Here is an 18,335-nt window from a genome sequence, read left to right on the forward strand (position 1 = left end):
AGAATATTATATGAGAAAAACTGACCAGGTAGTTAGAGCTCTACAGACCGTCTTTCTGTTCCCTTCTGCTGGCAGCAAGAGGCACCACACCCATCTCACTGAGTACTTTGCTACAGTTGCAATTGATAAAATGAAAATAGTACTTTTTTAGTTTTAAAAACTATTGTTTAAAGTTTTTTTTCATATGATATGCTTTGATCGTATTCTTCTCCTTCCCCCCAAATCCTCCCAGATGTTCCCTACCTCTCTACCCATCCAACACCCAAACCGTTCTCTGTCTTTCTCTCCAAGCAAGCAAGCAAGCAAGCAAGCAAGCAAGCAAGCAAGCAAACAAACAACCCAGAAATCAAAATATTACTCTTGATCCTAGGGTTTGCCCATTTCTGTCTTCCTGTAGCTAAATACAACATCTCCAGAGGCCCAAAGTGTATTCTTTTCCTTCAAGGATCTAGAACTAAACATTTCCATATAATCTAGTGAAGTAAAAATACCATCTCTGGGTCCAGGTGTGGGGGTGCACTCAGGAGGCAGAGGCAGATTGCTGTGAGTTCGATATCAGCCTGGTCTACAAAGTGAGTCCAGGACAGCCAAGGCTACAGAGAAAGCCTGTCTCCAAAAACAAAACAAAACCATCTCTGCTTCTATTTCTCTTCCTCAGGAATTCTTTACTCACATATGAAAAGAAAGGACCTCAGATATTGATGATGATGATGATGATGATGATGATAGTTGTTATTGTTATTTTACTTTTCTTCTATAATATTATGAATATTTTTATATGTTTTAGATCAAGCTCTGTTTTTGTTTTTGTGCTTATTTATTCTTATTCTGGGATTTGTGGAGAATTTGCTGGTCTATCACTGTAATAATAAAAATATCACATCTTTTTAGATACATAGACTACCATTACTATTTGCTCCCACAAAAAAAAAAAAAAAACCCAAAGAAGTTAAATTAATGTTGAGAACTAGTCAGCTCAATCTTTTGTAACTGTGTTTATAATGTCTTCTTTGACAACTGTTTGCAAGTTTTTCATATCTGGATTTATGTTGGCAAATTCCTCACTTTTCAGTAGCTTTTACTTTTTCTTTGATTTTCTTTTGCACTTTCCAACATTAAAGGACCTCTTGGGAGACACATTTAGTCAAGATTTATAACTGACATCAAATAAAGAAGAGGTTTTATTTGGCAGCTTGTGGCTAGGATTTAACCAGTGTTTCTGTGCTAACTGACAATGGTAAAATAAGTTGCATTTGGAAACAGGTTGCACGTAGGGCACATGTAGGTCACTGGAACTCTCATACTAAAAGAGATCAATGATGACAAAAGGGTTCTCATGTTTGCCTGTCTGTTTGCTGTGTTGAATTTCTGGTGCTGCTACTGTTTATTTTGGCTGGAGCTGGATCAATTTATATGCAGTCTGAGTCAACTATGTAACTATGTATAACTGATCTCCTGTTTCTGATTTATGACAGTGACGTTTCACAGCTCCTTATGAATTGCCACAGGCAGTAGTTTCTTAAACATCTTGGCTTTTACACATGACTTGTTCAATTAATATTTGAAAAAGAAATTAGTGCTGTTGTACCTTGCCATAAACTTTAGAGTGACTTAGGAAATTCTTTAAAATCATGTGAAATTTTTAAAATTAATTAATTCATGAATTATCTTGGCTGCATATATTTTTCCCAGTACTGAAGATCAAACCCAAGGCTTTGTACATAGTAGGCAAGCAGTGCACCCCTAGGCCATATGCCTATCATGGTTTGAACATACCTCTAAGTTGTCTATGAACTTTTGGTGGTGGTGTATGGAAGTCATCCAGTCAAACAGAAAACAAAGTACACTTAAGCTTTTCAATTTTTATCATATAAACCTTAATTTTACTTCTAGATATTTCACATATTCCATGACACCATGGCTTAGCATCTTACAGTCTGTATCTATGGGGGACTTCTTTTTATATGCAAGAGTTTTATGAGAAGGGTCTTTAAATTAGAGAAAACATAAAGCTTAATAGAATCTCATTCTGTTTTCTGAAAGTCAGTGAGTAGAGCTGAGTCCCAGCTTGGCCACAATCTAAGTGGCATTATTCTCAGATGTATGAAATATTTTTAAATGTGAACTATGAGAAAGAGGGAAACACTTTAGAAAATGTACCACACTTCCCACAGCGTAGGTGTTTTGTATCTGTGTTCTGCTGGAGTGCAGCCTTTTGATGACTTTGCTAAATTACGAGCTTTGCAGTCAGAGCAGCCTGGAATTAAATTCTTACTTAGCTGCTTTCTAGCCATGTGACTTTCAATCCACGACCTCTGTAATTTTCATTTTCCTCAGTTGTAAAGTGGGTACAAAAATAACTACCTCACAGGGCTGTCACCAGCATTAAAGCTGCACAAAATGCTTCAGCTGTGTTCTACCCTGAGTGACAAATTTTCATGCTGAAGATGTTTAAATTGATAACCTGGAACACAATTGCTCTGTCCTGTAGTCTGGGTGCTCGCCTCCTCCTAGCTTTGCATGTTAAAACACCAGTCTTTGAGGCAGTGGCCTTCATGAAGTAGGACATGCTGGGAAGCAGTAAGGTTCAGGGTGTTCATGCCAATGGGATTAGTGCTTTGATCAAAGAGGCTCATGGGAGCTATGGGAGGTGCATTGTCTTTTCTATCATGTGAGGATTTAGAAGAAAGACTGGATCCTATTAATCAGGGACTGGTCCTCAGCAGACATCCAATATTCTAGTCTTGATCTTAGACTTTTTAGGCCTTAGAACTAGAATTGTTGGAAATAGACTTTAACAACAAATTCTTTGACAGTTTCATATACATAGTGAATTTTAGTAATTGTCACCGTCGTTCACCCTTCTTATCTCTTTTCCTCTTCCCCCAAAACATTTATTCAGTCCTTGTTTCATGTCTTCTTCCCCTGGGTATAAACCACTGAGTCTAGAGTTGCTTGCATGGACCTGCATGGTTTAGTTACTGGAGCATGGGCACCTTGTCAGTGGCTACACCATTGAAGAAAATTACAGCCCTTCTGCTAGCAACCATAAATTACTAATAGTCCCTCAGGGCATCATGGGAAACCCCTATCCCATCCATGATGAACTCTTGATTGGCAGGACCCAATCTTGTATACCTGTTGTTCAGGTAAACACAGGTGCAATACAGTTCAAAAATAAGTATGCTGTACCCAGAGGATTTATCATTATTCTTGTTATTGTTATTTTTGCTGAATATCTCTCTGTCCTCAGGCTCATACACTCTTTCTGTTTTTTATTTCAAAACCTCCCCTGAACCCATTTAGGGCCAGTCTCTTCAGCATTGCGCATTATGGGCATTTAAAAAATATATATATTTTATTAATTTATTCATATTACATCTCAATTGTGCATTATGGGCATTTTGTCCAGTTGTTGGTTTCTGCATTAACTGATGACCACTGTAATGGGAAACTTCTCTGGTGAAGGCTGAGCACAACATTAATCTAGGGATACAAACATGAGCATTTAGAAGACAGTTTGGAGTCATGACCATTTGGGGAAAAAAAAGATAGAAAGAAAGGAAGGAAGGAGGAGAGGAAAAATAGTATAGTAGTAAGTTCTCCCCTGGTACATCTGACTTAGGAACTGGATATGAATTCTCACCTCTGGAACAGGTTTGGGGTCAAACACAAAGCACCAAAACAAAATAACAGACAAACAAAACCAAAAAATAGACTTGGTTTGGTTACTCAATTTATACTAGATTGTAAGTACAGTCCAGTGGAATAAAGGCATTAGTTATTATTATCCTTCTTAATCATAGTCTTTTTATTTCCTGAAATCTTGTAAAATCAAATAGTGAGGGGGGGGGGAATCAGGACTCCCTCCCTCACCCACACACACACACTAAGAAGAAGGGTGGGAGACCACAGGCTCAGACTCAGCTTTGAGGAAACACTAGCAGCTTCTCCTGTCGCTGTGATGAAACTACTGACAAGAGGCTGCTCAAGAGGGGAGGTTTGGTTTGGCTTAGGGTTTGAGAGGCTATGGCAGGTTTCAAGGGAAATCCAGGGCTTCAGGCAGCTCTGAGGCAGAGGGACAGGGTGACAGCTGCTTCCTCACATCTCAGCTGGTGTGTGTGTGTGTGTGTGTGTGTGTGTGTGTGTGTGTGTGTGTGAGAGAGAGAGAGAGAGAGAGAGAGAGAGAGAGAGAGAGAGAGAGAGGTGCTTGAAGCAGAATTGTGCTGTAGAATTGAAGGTCCACACACCTCCAAATACCCACTCACTTCCGCTGGCATGTCCCTTTCTCTGAACCCTTTTACTGAATGGAGCATTGGGGCTGGAGAATATGTGTTCAAATGCGTGAGCCTCAGGAAGATGCTTCAGATTCTGAAATGAAAACTCCAGACCCCTCTCACAGCCCTAATCTGTGAGGTGGGAAAACCAACTTCCTGAATTTTTTAAGTATACTTAATAAACTCTGACTCTTTAATACAAATTCTTTAAAGGAAGGGATAAATTTGTTGGTGTTTTCTTTCTTTCTTTCTTTTCTTTCTTTCTTCTTTTTTTTCTTCTTTCTTTCTTTCTTTCTTTCTTTCTTTCTTTCGTTATATGAGCATGTGGAGAAGGAAAGGAGGGAGGGGTACCACAGAGAGAGACAGAGACAAGACAGGAAGAGTAAGAAGAGAGAGGAGAGAGAGAGAGAGAGAGAGAGAGAGAGAGAGAGAGAGAGAGAGCGCGAGAGAGCGCATAGAGAGGGGGGAGAGGCGGGGGGGGGGGAGAGCGATTTCTTTCTTTCTTCCTTCCTCCTTCCCGCCTCTTCCTCCTCTTCCTTTTTTTTTCTTCTGAATAAAGAGAAGGGAGAAATGTTGAAATTAGAATACAGCCTCAAAAATAAACAGAAAGGAAAAAGAGAGAAAAGGGGCTATTTGAGCCCATGTATTTTCTTGCTGGCACCTGAATCTCAGTACTTCTAGGCTGAGGCAGGAGGATGCTGAGTTTGAAGCCAGCCTTGGCTACATAGTGAGCCCTTGTCCTTCCTAAAGAACAAAACAAAACCAACACAGAAATCTGTGTGCTTCTGTATGAATTTTGATGGTATGTTAAAAACTGTTTTTTTCCAGTCAGATTGAAGAGTGTCTTCTAGGCAAAGTGGATGCATTTAAAAACTGACAGTAGGCCTTGAAATCTTAATTTATAAGGTAATGCAGGATCAATCCTGCACCCCACAGACCTTCTGAAAACTTTCTCTGTAAGCATTGAGTCAAAAATGGAGTCTTGGTTATTGGGGGATTAAAGAAAGGTAAACAGGCTGGGCAACAGAAAGCCAATGCCACCATTCTATTTTTGATGAGGAAAATAGTAAAGTTAAATTTTTCCAAATGACTTTGCAGTGGAAGGATTCTTTTAAGTTTCCCGAGTCTTCCTAAATGATGCTTCTGCCAGCCACACCACTGCCTGTACTTCCTATAGTGGAGTCCTATTTTTAAAAAAAATTACTATAAAAAGAACGCCAACTTATTTAAAACTCCTACGTTCCACTATCTTCAATCTCACAATTTTGTAAGAGAGAACTCCTAAAATGTTTACTGTGCCAGGGAAGATATTTGTATCACTTATGCAAATTATATGTATTTTATATTTGCACTTTATGTCCAAAATTTAAATAGCCTATAAGTCAATCAGGTAAAAAAAGCCAAACATTGCGGTCCAAATACAATTCCCATACCATTCACCCATCTGTTATCAATGTTGATGTTAGAGTCTTTTTCTTCCAATCCCTTAAGCTGAGGTCTATCTAAATGTGTGAAATTCTATTAATTTTGGGAATAGATGTGATATCTTTTGGAAGGTCATATAATTAGTCTTCCACCTGTTCTTTTGGCAAGGGATTATAATTACAGATTGCATTAGTCTGCCAGTGGCACCCAGGAAATAAAATCAAAGGCATGAGCTGAGCTGATAGGTAGTGTCCCTTTAGAATCCAGTGTCTGGAGACTAGGGTCTCAGCCATGGTTTCACATTAGCTTGATGTGGAGAGCTGGTTAAGATGCATGCACACTCATGCCTGCGTGCACACCAGTGTGTATGTCTATGTGCCTAGGGTCGGCATGACACATGAATATACAGGCATGCATACACATACAGATGTCTAGGGTCTTCATGACACATGCATATAAATGTGTTCACATGAATGCCTGGGGTCATTGTAAGAGATGCGTATACATGAGTTCACATGCACACAAACACACATACAACATACGAATTCCTAGGGTCTGTGTGACACACACATAGATGCACACACACTCATGCACACATACACACCAATGCCTGGGGTCTGTGTGATACATGCATAGATACACACACACACACACACACACACACACACACACACACACACACACACATCAATACCTGGGGTCTGTGCACTGAAAGTTTTAACATGTATTTCAAGTTGGGAAATAGTGCCCTGCCTCTACCATCCTAAATGAAAAATTAGACTAGATGGATCTCCAATTTTCAGACAGGTGCTCATGATCACCTCAGAAATGGCAACTGCTGTAGCACAGAGCTAAGCAGATGTGGGAGGTTTTGCTAGTGTGATAATCTTTCTTACTTAATCTTTAGGAGATATTTTGACCAGTGAAACAGGAAATAGGGTGGAACTTCAGAAAGGGGCTGATTTCTGACCCATCAGCCACCCGTGATCTGGTTCCACTGGGTCGGCAAGCGGTACCCGTGCCCCTAAGGTGGAGCCGCCACCATGGCCAAGTACCTGGCCTAGATGGTTGTGCTGGTGAACGGGTGGAGGGAAGAGCCTTTGCCCAGGTCCTGAGGCAGGAGTTTGCAGCAAGCCAGGCAGCCTCTGGCTGTGTGCTGCTTTGCAACTGCATCCAATCTCTCTGGCTTCAGCCTCCACGAAGCCCAGCAGATTCTCAACGTCTCCAAGCTGAGCCCTGTGGAGGTCCCGAAGAATTGTGAACACCTGTGTAAGGTGAATGATAAAGCCATGGGCGACTCCTTCTACCTGCAGTCAAAGGTGGTTCATGCAAAAGAATGCCCAAAAGAACTCAGAATACAAGCCCAGAAAGACAGAGAGAAAGGGCAGATGCCCAAAATGTGACTGCTGGGCTCTCCCCGCCCCACCCGTTGCCTCAAAACTTGTAACCTGGTAATAAATGCCTTTTCCATGTTTCACTAGTGCATATAAAAGGGGGCCCTTGATGGTCAGGGTTCAAGGACCTTTGGGGTTAAACAGTGTTCTTCTACTTACGTTCTGGGAAATAGCAGCAGCCCACTCGGGTGCCCTGCAGAGCCTTAACGATGACAAGGAAGGGAAGAACATTTCTTTGAACAAGTACGTCTGAGACAAGCTGAGTCATTCCATGTCATCAAAGACACAGCACGTGGTGTTGTTAGGCTCCAAGAGGCCTGACAATTGAGAAGCCTGCTGAACTCTGTTTAACTTTGTTTTTTTAAGCCTTGTTTTCCTCAAACATAAATGGCCAAGGATCTTGCTGAGAGCCACCTTGAGCCAAGAAGGGATTTCCCTGTTGTAAGGGGAGGCTGGCCGAGGGCTGTGCTTTAGGGGAGCACTTCTGTTAGTAGGATAAGATAAACAAGCATTAAAAACAGTAAACAGGAGAAGACCACCTCTCCTGCAAATGATGAGAAACCCCAAAGGATGTAAAACAGGAAGATCGGATGTGGGCGGCCGCACACACACTACCTTAGAAGCCAGAATCAAGAGCAAGTCAGTCTCAGGTGGAGGTGGTATGGATAGAAAAGACTTGACATGCCAACAGGAAGTGGCGCACATGCCAACAGGAAGTGGCTGTACACAGTTGCCTGCTATGAAAAGCCTTTTCAAGGTGATTTACTGGGCCTAGACCCCAGTTGTTGTTGTTGTTGTTACATTTGTTGAGGACTTTGGGTTTTGTCTGAAGGCAATAGGATGAGGTACTGCACTCCTCCTGTCCCAGTCTGATGACTGGGGAAAATGTTGAGAGTGTGGGTGTGAACGGAGGCAGAAAACAGGAGAACGGAAGGGCCAAGAAGAGGCTTTGATGACAGCCTCTGATGAGAGAGTGCTTTGTGGAACTGAGCAGTCATGGCAGAGCTGCTAAGGTGCACCGCACCGTTATCAGTTGCTTTTCTTTTTTTTTTTTTTTTTTTTTTTTTTTTTTAATTTTATTTATTTTTTTTTTATTAATTTATTCTTGTTACATCTCAATGTTTATCCCATCCCTTGTATCCTCCCATTCCTCCCCCCCCCCATTTTCCCATTATTCCCCTCCCCTATGACTGTTCCTGAGGGGGATTACCTCCCCCTATATATTCTCATAGGGTATCAAGTCTCTTCTTGGCTACTTGCTGTCCTTCCTCTGAGTGCCACCAGGTCTCCCCCTCCAGGGGACATGGTCAAATGTGAGGCACCAGAGTACGTGAGAAAGTCGTATCACACTCTCCACTCAACTGTGGAGAATATTCTGACCATTGGCTAGATCTGGGATCTTACAGTCGAGGGCATATATCCATCAATCAGTAGGTGGGAGGAAGGGGTTAGTGTTGGTTTACGGTTTGAGAGTAAACCACCATGGAGGGAAACCATCACAGTTGGAGCCTTGGTGAGGAAGCAGAGACTGACAAACACTGCTGCTGCCTGCTGCTCAGCTTGTGCTCTCCATTTCTCCCAACCCGCTGGAGGTACCGCCCACATTCAGGATCACTCCTACTTTTTTGGAAGGCAGAATACACAGTCAGGTGGACTCCGGACGCCGAGGGGGAAGAATTCCAGGTGCCAGCTTTCAGGTTTAATTTGCAGGAAGTAATGTATATCTCTGGGAATGCTTGTGGCAGGCCAGCCTGAAAATTGGGTGAGCGGGGTACTGATGAAACAGGAGGAAGTGAACTGATTGCTGAGGGAATCACTGGAAGTCGATTTTGAAACATGCAATGTTTTCCTTAATAATGTATTAGGAATTACTTTGGTAAATATTAGTACCAACCAGTAAAGCTGGAACCTGCTGCCTGTATCTTAGCATCCTAAGCCAGTCCCCTGTCGATTGAGTAACATTAAGGAGACCTACCAGTATGAGTCTGCATATGAAACATCATTCCTATGTCATTCCTACGTATGCAAATTGTGACAGTGTCAAAAAAAAAATAATGTCAGAAGAGGAGGAAGAGGAAGAACCAGAGGAGAGAGGCGGAAACGAAATAAAGACGAAGGATAAATGCTGGAAACAGCTTCTGTGTCATGCCCATGTCTTCACATGTGAAGTCCGATGATGGGGAAGATAAAATGGCTCTGGGCTGGAGGTTTGACTCAGTAGCTAAGAGCACTCGCTGCTCTTGTAAATGTCCCATCCATGGTTCCCAGTATCCATAGGGAGCCTCACAATGGTAATCCCAGTTTCGGAGGATCTGGTGCCTTCTTCTGCCCTTCCCCGGCACCAGGCGTGTACATGGTTTGCATACATAATCTGCACACACTCATACAAATAACATGAAAATAAAGAACTCTTTTAAAATGCTTTAAGTGGCTAGGGTATTGAGTTCCGTGTACGTTGGCGGGCAAGCAAGCTACATATCCTAATACTTTGGAAGGAACCAGCATAGGATTACTCAGTGTCAGAGTTTTGCAGACGCCGGATTTTTTTTTTTTTTTTTTTTTTTTTTGCACCTTTCTGACCTTTAATTTCCTCGTCTGCAATTTGACTGTGCTGGCTTAGCATCATTCCAAAGGTCTCTCTCGTTTCCCAGGGCCAGAGTCTGTAAGCCTCTAATCGTAGGTCTTTCCAAATTCTCATTGCTTCCAGCTCCCCTTTACAGCCTTGGACATGTTTGAGGCAGTGTGCTGATGAGGCTCAGCAGCTGTTACAGAGGGTGGGTCCTACTTGGGGGAGGCTTTTGTTTATGCTAACGAGGGAGCTGAGAAGTGCAGTAGCCGAAACCGGTGAGCAATTTCTTTGCTGAATCAGGTAATAGTTTTTCAATACTGAGAGATTATTTTCTCAGCTTCTCCATGCTGTTTGCGGTGCTTGCAGCCACTGGCATGCACGCTTTTACATTTAATCCATGTTTTGCCGAAGCAATTTTTATCGAGGGCATCGTAGTTGAAAGCTGCTTTAATGGGTGTGATGTAATTTAAAACTTCTCCTAATGCAAAGGGAAGTAGGTAATGGGCCACATCTGTGGATGGAGAGACAAAACTGTTCATCTGATTTCCTTAAAGAAAGTGGCACTTTCTATAGGGAGCAAAGGAAAGGCTAGCTTCGCACCCAGACATTTGTCACAGGTGACACTGACGCACTCCAGATACACTGAGCTCCTCCTTTGCCTTTTCTTCCAGGGTTTTTCTGGAAATGCGAACGCAGACAGTGTTGTGTACTATAGACTGCAGCCTTCAATCAAAGCCAGATTTCTACGCTTCATCCCTCTAGAATGGAACCCCAAGGGCAGAATTGGAATGAGAATCGAGGCATTCGGGTGTGCATACCGTAAGTGTTTTGTTTACCTGACACAGACACATTGAAATAGACATCAAAGGAGATTCTTGAAAAGCCAAACCCAAAGCACACACTGAAATCAACTTTGTAGGTATGAAGAAAAGACGCCAGACAGGCACGATTTTTAGTGGAAGGCTCTTCAGTGACCACACGTGCTAATATTTACTGGAGCATTTAACTTTTACATTTTAATTCAGGAATGAGGCATGCGAGCTCTCTCTCCCGTGTGTGTGTGTGTGTGTGTGTGTGTGTGTGTGTGTGTGTGTGTGTGTGTGGTGTGTGTTAATCTTTACCTTATTTTCTGGAGATAGGGTCTCTCACTGATCTGGAGCTCAGTGATTCAGCTGTTGGCTGACTAGCGAGACCCACATATGCCTGTCTTCACCTCCCTCCCACCCCATGCTGGAATAACAAAGCTATAGCATTGGGCCAAGCTTTTCATATGGATGTTGGAGATGTTAACTGAGCCATGTCTCAGCCGCTTGAGTCCATGCAAAACAGTTTATGGTTTCTCAAAAGAATCCTGGTGTGTGTGTGTGTGTGTGTGTGTGTGTGTGTGTGTGTGTGTGTGTACATTACAGTGCTATTACTATTAAGTAGGTCTGAGTATTTGAATACTATCTCTCCCCCAGTGGGTTACACTTGGAGCTTCATGTTAGTACCCAGACTGTAAGAAAAAAGACAGCAGTCCATTTAGTATGACCAGCAGCTGTTATGAAAGCTGAATAATTTTCTCTCTAGCCTAAAAATAATGTGCCAAGGAATTCATTTTTAAATGTGCCATGCCCTCAGCATAAATTAAAAGAACCAGCAAGGACCTCTGCCAGAATATAAAGTGTGCTTGATGTATCTTCACATTAAAAAAAAAAAAAAAAAAAAAAAAAAAAAAAGGCAGAAACCACAGATTTCGCTTAGTTGCCCCCTAATGAGCCATTTCATTACATTTATTTATTTATTTATTTGTTTGTTTGTTTGTTTATTTTGTGGGGAAGGGACCTAAGAGTTACTGATAGTCCACCTCAAACCACACCATCCTGTGAGGGGCTCTGTTGCTAGAGAGTGATAAGTCGGTTAATATGACTGACAGTAATCAGATAAAGAGCCTGAGGTTTGGGGAGATTCAGGCTTTGACCCAGTGTCTTACAGTTAACACTTGAGAAGCTCCAGAATTAAAGCCCAGGACTGTTTAATGTAACTACATCATTATCCCTTCAGTAAAAATTCTTTTACTTACTTATATTTTAGCCATCAAAACTCTCTTATTTCACATGTGTTCTATTGCTCTAGGAGATTACCTGGCTGGGTTCTGTTTCCTTTTACTAACATAAAAAGGAAACAAATGTCATACAGACGTCAGGTGATTTGAAGAAGTCTTTATAGGTTTTGCTTTTATTTTAAATTTTAATTGTGTTGTCTATATGCGGATATGTGTGGGAAGTCAGAAGAAGGCATCAGATCCCCTGGAGCTTGAGTTACAGGTAGTTGTAACGTAACAAAGGTGGGTTTGGGGGATGGAACTAGAGTCCTCTCGAAAAGCAGTTTGTGTTCTTAATTGGCCTACCAGGGCCATCTCTCCAGACCACTGATACAGTTTTTAAAACCATGTCTGGCCATGAGATCATATTGTACAGACTGCTTGGAGCTCCTTGCATATTTTAATGATGCTCCTGGTACCCAATGCCATCATAAATCAACATTTCCTCCCTTTAGGCTCCTAGAGCAATTATAATGATCTTTGACATAGCAGTAATTCAAATAGCAACAGCAACAATACCAATATCAATAGCATTAACATTCCTAATTCTAAAAATAGAAAAGCTTGCCTGAAAGCTTACCCTATGCACTCGGGTGTTTCTTTGTGTGTACGTGCTACATATGTATGTGTTTTTGTGCATGCTAATGTATGTGTGGGTGCACGTGCCCACCTGTATGGAGGCAAGAGGTTGGTATCAAGGGTCCTTTTCAGTCACTTTTTTTTTAGACTAGTCTTTTGTTGGACTTGCAGTTTACTGTTTCCACTAGACATCCTTCCAGGGAGCCCAGAGGGATCCTTCCATGTCTGTCTTTCCAGTTCTGGGACTGTCCGCATGTGCTCCTGTGGCTGGCTCTTCACGTGGGTGCTGGGAATCTGAACTGAGCTACCCAGTTCCTTGAGTGCTTCTTATAGACATAGATGTATATGATGCCTCAGAGGAACCCAGGGAACAATGACAAGATAACTCTCCCCTTTTCCCATTTACAAAAGACAACCAATTCTTGGGATTGCTGAGTTGCTCAGGCTGCACAGACAGGAAGTGGCAGAGCTGGGCTTGCAGCCAAGTCTCCTGGAGCCCAGGACTCAAGCTCCTGCTCCCTCCAGCTGCTGGATCACAGAGATGAGTTCCAGGGTAGCTTTCTTCTCACCATCTGCCCAACTGGACTGCTGGCTTTCTTGGCTTCCATGGCGCAGTTTAGCCATGTTCTGTGTGTTTCTCATTTCATATTTTTCAGACCTGGAAAAAAATCACACTTTACAAAATAGCCTACCCTTATCAAGTTCTGAACGACAGAACTTGAACAGTCTTATTTCTAACATGTTATTCTTATTACTATATAGCAACAACTTATTATTGTTGTTGCTGTTGTTGTTGTTGCTGTTCTGAAGATTGAATCTAGCCCCTGCTATGGGATAGACAACTAGTCTACCATGGGTCTATAGCCCCAGCCTATCTTTAGATCCTGCAGGTTAACAAAAATCATGCATGCATGGTGGACAATCAAGGGTATAAATGCCTACTCTGTATTGACAGTTGTATTCTCTATGGGGCATTCATTCTGTGAAATGTTTACCAGCAGAGTAAGAACTGACATTGGTTGGAGATAAACTATGTCATGGGCCATTTTTTTTTTTTTTTTTAGACACAGGATAATTTTTTTTATTATTATTTTTTATTAATTTATTCTTGTTACATCTCAATGTTTATCCCATCCCTTGTATCCTCCCATTCCTCCCCCCCCCCATTTTCCCATTATTCCCCTCCCCTATGACTGTTCCTGAGGGGGATTACCTCCCCCTGTATATGCTCATAGGGTATCAAGTCTCTTCTTGGCTACTTGCTGTCCTTCCTCTGAGTGCCACCAGGTCTCCCCCTCCAGGGGACATGGTCAAATGTGAGGCACCAGAGTATGTGAGAAAGTCGTATCACACTCTCCACTCAACTGTGGAGAATATTCTGACCATTGGCTAGATCTGGGAAGGGGTTTAAAGTTTACCTCCTGTATTGTCCTTGGCTGGTGCCTTAGTTTGAGCGGGACCCCTGGGCCCAAATCTGCCTATCATATTGTTCTACTTGTAGATTTCTAGGACCCTCTGGATCCTTTTATTTTGCTGTTCTCCCATGCGTCTCTCATTTAGAGTCCCAATAGGATGCCTTCCCCTCTGTCCCAGTTTCCTGGTAAGTGAAGGCTTTTGTGGGACATGCCCCTTGGGCTAGTATGCAGATATAAGTGAGTATATACCATTTGATTCTTTCTGCTTCTAGGTTAACTCACTCATTATAATCATTTCTAGCTCAATCCATTTATCCACAAATTTCGGGAATTCCTTGTTTTTAATAGCTGAGTAGTATTCCATAGTGTATATGTACCACAGTTTCTTTATCCACTCTTCTACTGAGGGACACTTAGGCTGTTTCCATGTTCTGGCTACTATGAATAAGGCTGCTATGAACATGGTGGAGCAAATTTTCTTGTTGTGTGCTGGAGCATCTTCTGGGTATATTCCAAGGAGTGGAATAGCTGGGTCTTGAGGAAGCCCTATTCCCATTTTTCTGAGATAGCACCAGATAGATTTCCAAAGTGGCTGTACTAGTTTGCATTCCCACCAGCAATGAAGGAGTGTTCCTCTCTCCCCACATCCTCGCCAGCATGTGGTGTCGCTTGAATTTTTGATCTTAGCCATTCTGATGGGTGTAAGATGGAATCTCAGAGTTGTTTTGATTTGCATTTCCCTGATGACTAAGGAGGTTGAGCATTTCTTTAAGTGTTTCTCAGCCATTTGATACTCCTCTGTTGAGAATTCTCTGTTTAGTTCCAAGCCCCATTTCTCAATTGGGTTATTCGGTTTGGTGGTGTTTAATTTCTTGAGTTCTTTATATAGTTTGGATATTAGACCTTTGTCAGGTGTAGGGTTGGTGAAGATTTTTTCCCAGTCTGTAGGCTGTCGCTTTGTTCTCTTGACAGTGTCTCCTGCCTTACAGAAGCTTCTCAGCCTCATGAGGTCCCATTTATTAATGGTTGACATTAAGGCCTGGGCCGTTGGTATTCGACACAGGATAATTTAATTCTTATTTTTTCCAGGGTTAACTGAGACTTGGGGAAATGAAGCAATCTGCCCATTTTCAATACTGGGTATCTTTTGAATTTTGACTGCAAATTCCATGCTGTTTTTCTGAAACCTAACTATTACTTATAATACCCACAGGGCAGGACCTGCTGAGGTTAAGGTTTCTTTGAGTTCTCTCCGATGCCACGTGACTCAAGATGACCTAAGTGTCTCCCCATTGTCCTAAGCCTAGAACTCATTGGAACACTCATTTTTTTGGTGTGTGATTAAAATTTACTGTCTGGAGGATTAGCACATTCCCCAGCTGGCAATCGCTCTTTCTTCCCCACTGACCCGTAACTTAAGTAGTAGTAGGTTTGAAACTCAAATGCAAAGAGTAAAATGGTAGGAGAAGAGCTGATATAAAAGATACAAAGTAATAAGTTTAATGGAAAGATAATCTCGTAGAGAGCCGGAAACCAACTTAAAATGGCTTGGACGCAAGTGGCTTTGAGGAATGGACTCACTCATATTGACTTTAATCCCTCAGTTGAACAGTCCCCCACCATCATGTTCTCCAACTATTTATGCCATCATCTTTGCATGAGTATTAATTGATTGCACATGATGCCATAAATCCGACAAGCATTGAACAGTTATGAGCCCCAACGTATTGTTTGTAGGTATTTTCCCATTTTGCTTGAACAGCACAGGGAGTAGGTGCATGAATATCACCATCTGATGCAGGAATAGAAGGAGACAAGCAGAATTGTCTATCTAATGAGCCATAGACTTGTTTTCAGTCACTGGGCATAGAAATAGCGTGAACCATTGTCTGTCCCTACTTATGAATGAAAGTGCCCTGGTCTATGATTTTTGTTTGTAACTCCTCTAAGTGGTGAAGATAAAATTAGGGCAAATTTTCTCCAGATGTGAGGGTCTTCTTTTATATCATCTGTAAAAAGGAAACAATAGTATTTGGGCTGAGGGCAAGGCCACTTTCCTGGATCACAGCCACGGGATGGCCAGCCCTAACCAGTGAAGCAAGCCTCTTCTGATCTCTTCTTTCCACAGGCTCCCACCTAACATAGCTTTGTCTGTGCCATTCATTCAAGACAAGTACACATCAAAGTTCCTTATATCTAACATGAAAGAAGAGGGACCATAGAAAAATTAGGATCTTTGTCCAAGATCAGATAGCACATATTAGACCTAAGATCTAAAAGGAATGACATCACTTTCCAAATTACTCCCTTTTACAACTACTTGGCTTCTATATCTATTCACAAATAAGTATGTACTGACATTTTCTAGGAGAAAACTTTACTATCTACTGGGACTGGGTATATACAGAAATTCTAAACTAGCATATGTTTTATTAAGTAAGATAGGCAGTGCAATACTAAAATCCATTGCATTCATCAAATATAGAGTAATGCAGCTTGTAAAATGCTGTAGCGTATAAATGTGAGGGACAAAGATTGAGGTTAATAAAAGAAGTTGGTAACATTACATTTTGGGTTGGTAACAGAAATTAAGATGCATTTTCACATAGGAAGCTTGGAAGAGAGTCCAGATAGAAAAAGTGAATTCATTCAGTCAAGTACAGGAAACAAAGTTGATGGATCCTGGAATAATTAGCTTTAATTGTCAATTTGATAGAACATTGAATCGCCTGAGAAGAGTGTCAGTGAAGAGACTGGCTATATGGGTTGGTCCATGACCACGTCCGAGAGGAGATTGGTTAAATTAAGTCAGTTGATATGGAAGGTGCCAACCCCTTATGGAAGGCATCATTCCTTAGGCTAGAAGATCAGTCTGCATTTGTGGATGGCGACTCAGAGTAAAGTGATGGTTACAGGTTAGTGGATTAGACAGGTAGATAGAAGCAGAATTGGGGACTTTGATGTCATCTGTGCAAGACAGTCCATGAAGCGGGGGAAGGTCAGGGTTAAGAGTCCTCTGAGATACTGAAGTATTAGCGCTTGGCCACTGCAGGAGAGTACCATGAGTCACTGCGTGTGGAAAACCGTGAGGGCAGTATTACTTATTGGGACAGGGCGCAGGAGAATAAATAGGCTGGGGAAGAGAACGGAGGAATAATTAATCCTGTTGTTGAATCATTGAGTTCAAGTGCCTATGAAATATGGAGCCAACCCCAAGCCTTTACATTGACAATATGGAACTGAAGCATACATAAATTCATTTCTTAGTGAATCATAAAGTGTCCTCCTTGTGTCGTTGCTAATAAAATAATGAGGTGCTAAGTTTCAACAACTGCTTCCATCTTGAAAAAAATGGGAATTCTTCTCTACAACAAGAGTAGGCCCTTCATATACTTAATATACTTGTTTACATTTATAATTAATGTATTTTATCACAATTAACACACACACACACACATGCTGTGGTGCACAACGGAGGTCAGAGGACAACTTTCAGGAGTGAGTTCTCTCTTCCACATGGGTCCCAAGGCTCAATCTTAGGTTGTCAGGCTTGACAGCAACTACCTTTACCCAATGAGATCTGTTTTTCATATTTTTATGCCAGCTTCTTCTTCCCGTTGCACCTAATACATGTGCCTACAAAAGTTACAGACCCAAGCTGTCCTGCAGCCATTTCAGGGAAAAAGGCTATTGTGAGACTCACATGTAATTTTATTGCCCTCTGGCCCAACGAGATAGAGCAACAAGTGATTATGACGAGATGCCAGGTGTGTGGAAAAATCCTCATCAAAGAGCCTGTGCTTCTTTAATGTCTGCAAACCTGAAGTTGTCTCGTGCGTAACGAGTGAAACAGAAGCTAAATGTTATGGCATCAAAGGGAAAGTATAAATTTTAGATATGTTGGCCCCTGCATTTGTGAACGCATTTATAGATCCAGAGAAGAGATGGATGGAAGGCCATGAGTGATGGAAGTCAGGAAGGAAAAGAGAATAAAGCCTTTGATGATTAGATAAGGGCATACTATGTGTTACAAAGACACACACACAGGATCAGGGGTGGGAATGCAAATGAGTGAAAAGCGAATATATCCAGCATGGCCTTAGGAGGTAGGGAGCACACCACGGGAGGTAATGCTCATGATTTTGAATGATTTTCTTGGGCAATTGCCCTTAGTCTGCACTTAAAATTCCTTGTCTGCCATCTTGAGAAAGCATCCTTATTTAATAGTCCATGGTCTTTTCTTATTTTTCTGATACCGAATAAAATATCCATCTATTTAGCCATACCAGACTAATTTCTGTTGCTTGTGACATGCTGTGATGACTTTTCCAGCTCTAGGGGCTTTGCGTGATGCCTAGGGCAACCGCTCCGCACTCTGACTTCGCTCTAGGAAATTACCTTCCTCAGTCTCTTTCCTCAGCAAGTAGCAGTTCCTCTCAACTTCCCTGATACCCCACTTTCAGACCCAGAGATGGTTTTAGCTGTCAGAGAGCAGCCTTTCTTCCCCACAGTGTGTTCTCATTGTGGTGCGCACTTTCCTGCTGCCAGTCTCTGGGTGGATGGGTGAGCGAAGGGAAGCATTCTGATGTGCCT

At 41.9% G+C, this 18,335-nt stretch overlaps 1 protein-coding gene and 1 pseudogene across 1 annotated transcript in view; both read left to right on the forward strand.

Moving 5' to 3' along the window:
• Cntnap4 (contactin associated protein family member 4) overlaps positions 1-18,335 on the forward strand; it is a 288,717-nt gene that overhangs the window by 144,363 nt on the left and 126,019 nt on the right. The window contains exon 4 of the mRNA XM_051168839.1: positions 10,337-10,484. Coding sequence (XP_051024796.1) covers positions 10,337-10,484 — 148 coding nt within the window. The remainder of the gene's footprint in view (positions 1-10,336; positions 10,485-18,335) is intronic.
• On the forward strand, positions 6,746-7,105 carry LOC127209614 (mitochondrial import inner membrane translocase subunit TIM16-like; annotated as a pseudogene).

The sequence above is a fragment of the Acomys russatus genome, chromosome 26 (genome assembly GCF_903995435.1).
Source record: "Acomys russatus chromosome 26, mAcoRus1.1, whole genome shotgun sequence".
Lineage (NCBI taxonomy): Eukaryota > Metazoa > Chordata > Mammalia > Rodentia > Muridae > Acomys > Acomys russatus.